The sequence below is a fragment of the Phoenix dactylifera genome, chromosome 2, assembly GCF_009389715.1.
Source record: "Phoenix dactylifera cultivar Barhee BC4 chromosome 2, palm_55x_up_171113_PBpolish2nd_filt_p, whole genome shotgun sequence".
Taxonomy (NCBI): Eukaryota; Viridiplantae; Streptophyta; class Magnoliopsida; order Arecales; family Arecaceae; genus Phoenix; species Phoenix dactylifera.
In genome coordinates, this window is record NC_052393.1 from 3,889,830 (window position 1) to 3,896,664 (window position 6,835).

Consider the following 6,835-nt stretch of genomic DNA (forward strand, 5'->3'; position numbering starts at 1 on the left):
AGAATTGTTCTTTTCTCTAGTTAATTGAAGAATTATTTTCTGTATTGAAGTTTTTGTTTCATCCTTGCATACCAAATTTTGGTTTAACTACCCGTTTCTGCATATGTCGATATAGCCTAGATGTTTGAGAGAAATAATCTGTGACTTTGAACGGATTTTTAGGTTGTGACAGATTCCAAACACTTCCCAAGCATTCTTGAATCTAGAATGTGATATCTCAGTTATAGCAACAATGCAATTGACTCTTGATTTGCTTTGGATCGGATATCGTTTAGGCTACGCACCCAGTTGCCCTGATGAAAAATTATTTAGTTTTAAGGACATTACTCGCCATAACCTTTTTCTTTATAAAGTTTTCCATCCTTGTATGAATCAGAGAACAAAGAACATATTGAACTCCTGTGGTACTCTGTCGGAAAAGAAGAAAAATCTTAAGATACTATAAATAACAATAGTTTGATCAAAGGTTGTTTTGTGTTTTTAACTGATTTAAGAGATTCTGATTCTCCAGGAAAATGGGGGAAAATGATTCAAGATATTGCCTCTTAATTGAAATCTTTGGTAGTCTAGATGAGAATTAAGTCATGTCCAAGGTGAAATCTAGGGGCAATCTTGGGTGACTAGCCTTTTTTCCGTAATTGAAATCTAGGACCTGGCGGGGAGGTTCTATATACACCCCCCCTATTGCTCAGGACACCCCCCAAAAATTAAAAAAAAATTAAATACTCTCTACACCCCCCCATTTGCTAAGGACACCCCTAAAAAATTAAAAATACCTAAATTACCCCCCACCCTCCCCACCCCCTCACCTAAATTGCTCTCTACACCCCCCAAACCCCCCCCCCCCACCCCGCTCTTCCCCTCCAAAACACCCTAACCCTTCCGCCCAAAAAACCTCGCCTCAAGCACCTCGTCGGCGGCCAAACCCCCTCCGTCTCCCCCTTCTCCCTCTCGTCGCCGGTCGGTGCAGTGCACCTCGCCAACGCCCAAAACCCCCCCGTTCCCCCTTCTCCCTCTCGTCGCCGGCATTCTCCCGATCTCCGACCACCTCGCCGGCTTCTCCCGGAACCACCTCCCCGGCCATCTCCCGAGCAACGAGCACCTCGCCGGCGCCTCCACGACCACCTCGAGGTAGCTCCCCCCCCCCCCCCCGCCTCCAGTGCTCCGTTCGGCACTGGATCGCCGAACAGAACCCTTCTGTTCGGCTGAACAGTGCCGAACAGAAGCCCTCTGTTCGGCAACCCTCAACCGAACAGAAGGCTTCTGTTCGGCTGCACGGTGCCGAACAGAAGCTTTCTGTTCGGCTGCACAGTGCCGAACAGAAGGGTTCTGTCCGGCACCGTGCAGCCGAACAGAAGCCTTCTGTTCGGCTCTGTGCAGCCGAACAGAAGCCTTCTGTTCGGCACTGTGCAGCCGAACAGAAGGCTTCTGGTGCCAAATCGCGTGCCGTGCTGAATTTTGTGCCGAACATTTATGTATGCAATTGAATTATTTTCTTTGATATAGCCTAACATTGAATTTCTATATTTTCAGACATGGATCCCCGTCCCGCCAGAGTTAGACCTACGGCGTCAGCTAGGAGACGTCGTGCTAGGATTGCTTCTCCCGAGCCTGCTCATATGCCATCGGACTCTCCTGAGTCAGAGCATGATGATATGCCCGCTAGGGGCGAAGACGATGAGTCCGTTGGACCATGTCCAGGAGGTCCAGAGGATGAGTCCGTCCTGATCAGTTTCAGGACGCATATAGCAGCTTCCATCTGGAGGCAACAGGTATTGTTTATTTGTTATAGCATTATATTTTGTTTATTGATGTTTTATAAAGTAGTAGTAATTATACATTTATATTACAGGAACGAGCTCCACTAAAGTGCATGAACCATACTGCCAAGGTTGGTGAATGGAAGTGGTGGTCTTCAAACCAACCAAATACCAGGTTCAGAGCACTATTGAGGCAGTCGGGCCTCGTAGAGTTAGTACAGTGCTCTTATCGATTCATCGATAAGATTCTGATTTCGGGCTTCGTAGAGAGATGGCAGCCCGAGACGAACACCTTTCATATACCATTTGGCGAGATCACTATCACGTTGGATGATGTATCCGCCATTTTAGGGATTCCTGTCGCAGGTTCCTCAGTATCAGTTTCTCCTGAGAGGATGAGTGATCGGGATGCTGAGGAGCTACTTGTGGAGTTGTTGGGGGTGTCAGCTGGAGACGCGCGTCAGGAGGTACTGTCATCGCGCGGTCAGTCTGTGAGGATGGAGTGGCTGAGGACTCAGTTTCACTCTGTATCTGATAGAGACAGCCAGCAGAGGATAGAGTGTGCAGCACGAGCCTATTTGTTATTTTTGTTAGGCTGCACACTCTTTGCTGATAAGAGTGGGACCAGGGTGCCTATAGCGTATCTGTGTTTACTGCGGGATCTGGATAGGGTGAGCACATATGCCTGGGGTACAGCTGCCTTAGCATATTTGTATCGGCAGTTGGGGATTGCGTCGAGGTCATCAGTGAGACAGATCAGTGGTTATATGACGCTTCTGCAGGCATGGATTTATGAGCATTTTCCAGCACTCAGTCCTCACCCGTCGCTCGAGTATACTGATGCCAGTCCCCGCGTGCACCGCTGGATGCCCGGTACTCCATCCCGTACCACGATGGACCATTTAGTGGTTCTACGTGAGTCATTGGACCTTTTGAGCATCGATGAGGTACGTATTATATTACCATTTGCTTGTGTTTGTCAGTACTTTTAATATGCGATATAGTATAAAACTGAAATGGACCTTTTGTTTTGCAGGTTATTTGGGATCCCCATCATCGGCTTCGGGGAGATCGCCCATATATACCCGTCGCATTTTTTAGTGGCTCCATCAAGTGCCTTGATATCGTAGAACCCTATCATCCAGAAAGGGTTCTTAGACAGTTTGGCCGTATTCAGACCATCCCTCGAGCGCCACTAGCCCCTACGCGAGCCAACAGAGGTTCCACAGCAGGCTCGTACCGGATACATTACTCCTATATGGATCAGCTTTGGGAGCGGTGGGAGGACCACGTGCTGAGCCAGGCGAGCAGGAGCCACCCAGTTACCCGGCCATCAGACAGCGTACCGGGATACATGGAGTGGTATCTCCGTATCACGCACGTTGCAGTTCAGCCTCCTCATCTGCGCTCGAGTACTCATTCTGGAGCTAGGGGAGGTCATGATGATGCTGACATGCACCGGCGGCGTAATGCAGCTGCACTCGGTATCAGTACCGACATTGTACGGATGGGTCCCTCAGAGGCTACGTCACTAGGTGCCGGGCACCTATATGATGCTATTTCTCAGATGCATCAGGTACTTCTAGGTGATGAGCCTGGCTCGAGTACAGCACCCTCTCATTCGGATCCAGGACCCTCTCATTCGGACGTACAGCAGTACACGCGTCGACGATGGCGTCATAGGGATTGATGATGGAGCCTTTGTAATCTTTGTAAAGCCTTTGATATTAATGAAAAATATATATTTTTGGTACATTTACGTGTAATCTTTGTAAAGCCTGGCCCGTTCTATTTTACACAAATATAACAGTGCACATAACAATCAATCTAACAATGCGAAGACAGATATTTTTTGATTTATATTGATGATGGAGTTTCACAGTACATGACTCTAAGAGGCCAAAAAAATTTACAACTTTCAAAAATTGTACATATATAAACAATCAATCTAACTCTACTGTCTTGCCTCCACCTCCCCCTGAGGAGATGGAGTCCCGTGGGGGGTTTGACCCTGAATCTGATACGACTGATGTTCTGCCTCCACCTCCCCCTGAGGTACCTCCAAATGTTGTTCCAATCAAAGCTGACCCTGGACAAAGTTCCCCTCCAAAAAAGGCAGCAAAGCCTAAGAGGGTGCCAGTGGCAAGACCTGGCCTTGCAAGGAGAGGGCAGCCGATTAACCTCTTAACCAAGAACATCATAGAGCCCTCTTTTCCAACAAAAGAAATGATAATGCCTGCTCAACTTTTCCTTCAGAAATGATGATGCCTGTTGTAACGTACCCTGATGTAACATACAACTAGATTCACTGACCCAAAAACAAGAAAGTGAGATGATGCAATCAGAAGTTCTTCCCCATGATACACTTCACAAGGTCTAAGATGCGAAAATAATCATAAAAAAGAGATGAATGTTTACCCTCCAGCCCATCACGACTATAGCGGTTGCTACCTGAAAGATTATTACATGGACTTCCACCAATAACCAGATCAAACCCACCAAATGTGTTAATCATCTGCTCAAGCTTGTCACCGTTAAGTTCTTGTACATCAGAAAGGTCTATTAGTTCCCCTGTTTGATTTGTTTGCTCCCACCAGCTCTTAAGTATGTTTCTGTTTACATCTGAAATCTCAATGGAAACAACAGTCTTCATATGTATTCCCAGCTGATGATGGAGTTTCACAGTACATGACTCTAAGAGCCCAAAAAAATTTACAACTTTCAAAAATTGTACATATATAAATAATTAATCTAACTCTACTGTCTCGCTAATTATAACATTAGGTGAGATGCTCTCTTTGAACTGTTGAATCCGTGCTTCATATGAATTTTCCCATCCGGTAGCACAAGGAAGATGATATTTTCGCCAGTTGGTCGCTACTGGCGGAACGGGATGTCCCGGCAATAAGAACACCTTCAAAATTAGAAATAAGAAAATATTAATAGCTACAAAATTATAAATAAGCAAAATTAAATAAGCAAAATTAAATATTCGCAAGTGTTGTGAACGTAGTACCTCAACAAAATGATTTCCATTTACGAATCCGATAGCGATATCTTTGCGGGATAGAAGAGGTACTGGCACAGAACGGAGAGGTAGGAAGGTCAGACATTGTTGCAACGAGAGATGGTATAGGACAACATTATAGCAGGATGCTATAAGATGACCCATGTCTGGCATAGTCATCCATCTGTCATATGGTGGACAATCATCATAATATGATAATGCATGAGTGATCTCAGCAATCGTCCCTTCCACACCATATAATGTGCGATAGTGGGCCGAATGACATTGCAACTCTTGCAATAAATCCTTCCTAACACGCACCCAGTCATCTTCTCCAAATCCCAGTAAGTCAGCTATTGCCCTAAATCCGCAATTCCCATCAGCTTTTACATCCTTGATATGCTGGATGTATGGTCTCAAGGCAGAAGGAATAGCATCAATATAGATAATGGGCGTATGTGACTGGGCTCTAGTACGAAAAACCTGCAAATAATATCAAATGATAGAAAATATGTAACAATGGCAGAAATATCCAAATAGTTATCCGTCTCAACACTTCCCGTACCGGCACGGCACGGCACGTCCCGACATGTCCCGTATCGGCACATCTCGGCACGACACATACCGACACATCCCGTATCGGCACATCTCGGCACGGCACATCCCGTATCGGCACATCTCGGCACGGCACATCCCGTATCGGCACATCTCGGCACGGCACGTCCCGACATGTCCCGTATCGGCACATCTCGGCACGGCACGTACCGACATGTCCCGTATCGGCACATCTCGGCACGGCACATCCCGTATCGGCACATCTCGGCACGGCACATCCCGTATCGGCACATCTCGGCACGGCACGTCCCGACATGTCCCGTATCGGCACATCTCGGCACGGCACATCCCGTATCGGCACATCTCGGCACGGCACATCCCGTATCGGCACATCTCGGCACGGCACGTCCCGACATGTCCCGTATCGGCACATCTCGGCACGGCACGTACCGACATGTCCCGTATCGGCACATCTCGGCACGACACATCCCGTATCGGCACATCTCGGCACGGCACATCCCGTATCGGCACATCTCGGCACGGCACGTCCCGACATGTCCCGTATCGGCACATCTCGGCACGGCACGTCCCGACATGTCCCGTATCGGCACATCTCGGCACGGCACGTCCCGACATGTCCCGTATCGGCACATGACATACCGGCACGGCACGGACCGTCCCGTAGACGTTGTGATACCTATTGTAAGGAAATAAATATTTGGTACTTACCTTTGCTTGGGCCGCCTCTTTTGAATCTGAGTAGATGGATTGCGGATGGTAACTTTCTCAACACCAGGTGAATAACTATCCTGTCCAGATAGAACCAACTCAAACGCAGACGGGTCACGTCGAGTAGACGTATCAACCTTCATTGAAGCGCGCCCACGTGAACCGGTCTTCCGTTTTGCAGGCTCTAAAAGAGGTGTACTATCTGGACTTGCAATCTCTCGTAACTTCTTGATCATCTGCAATTGAGAAGCCCCATCTAACTTCTTGAATCGTAGCGCAATCAAATCTAACTCTGCATCACAACTCAACTGAATTGGCTGCACGGGGGGGGTAGGCAGAATATCAAGTTTCCTCCAATGAGGATCTATGCAGTCGAGAGGAATGGGCCGACCTTCCACCCTGTACCGCGCAATCTGGTGAGCACATGGTATACCATGTGTGCGTCGAATAGCGCACCCACAATTTGAATCATCAAACCCAACTGAATTGGCTCGTTTCGATTGGGCGAGGATGTCACGACCCCCGCCCCATTCCCGGCGGGCCGCCGCGACGGTCCTAGGGTGCGGGTAGGCATAAGGCCACCAGCCACCGCGTAGAACCCTGCTACCTATCAATCATCAATAAATCTTGAAAAAATTTGGCATGATGCATGCACAAAATGATCACTTTTCCTATAGTGACCTGTCAGGATTATCTCAATACATACAACACACTACCTGTCAGAGCAGCAATCACATAATCTGTCACATAATAAACCTAGACAATATATAGCAATACATCATCT

At 47.6% G+C, this 6,835-nt stretch overlaps 1 protein-coding gene across 1 annotated transcript; it reads right to left on the reverse strand.

Annotated features, from left to right (window-relative positions):
- Nucleotides 1–3,660: 3,660 nt before the first annotated feature.
- Nucleotides 3,661–4,413, reverse strand: LOC120105409. Its single transcript, XM_039117830.1, has 2 exons — nt 4,179–4,413; nt 3,661–3,996 (listed from the first exon to the last, which is right to left on the reverse strand). Exons 1-2 carry the CDS (start codon nt 4,411–4,413, stop codon nt 3,704–3,706), a joined length of 528 nt encoding a protein of 175 aa, XP_038973758.1. The 3' UTR covers nt 3,661–3,703.
- Nucleotides 4,414–6,835: the final 2,422 nt, after the last annotated feature.

Excerpts from the sequence above, each read along its gene's own strand:
- LOC120105409 (XM_039117830.1), bottom strand. The coding sequence starts at position 4,413 with ATGAAGACTGTTGTTTCCATTGAGATTTCAGATGTAAACAGAAACATA. Across the intron at positions 3,997-4,178 it reads TAGTCGTGATGGGCTGGAGG|GCATTATCATTTCTTTTGTT; the intron begins GTAAACATTCAT and ends AAAGTTGAGCAG.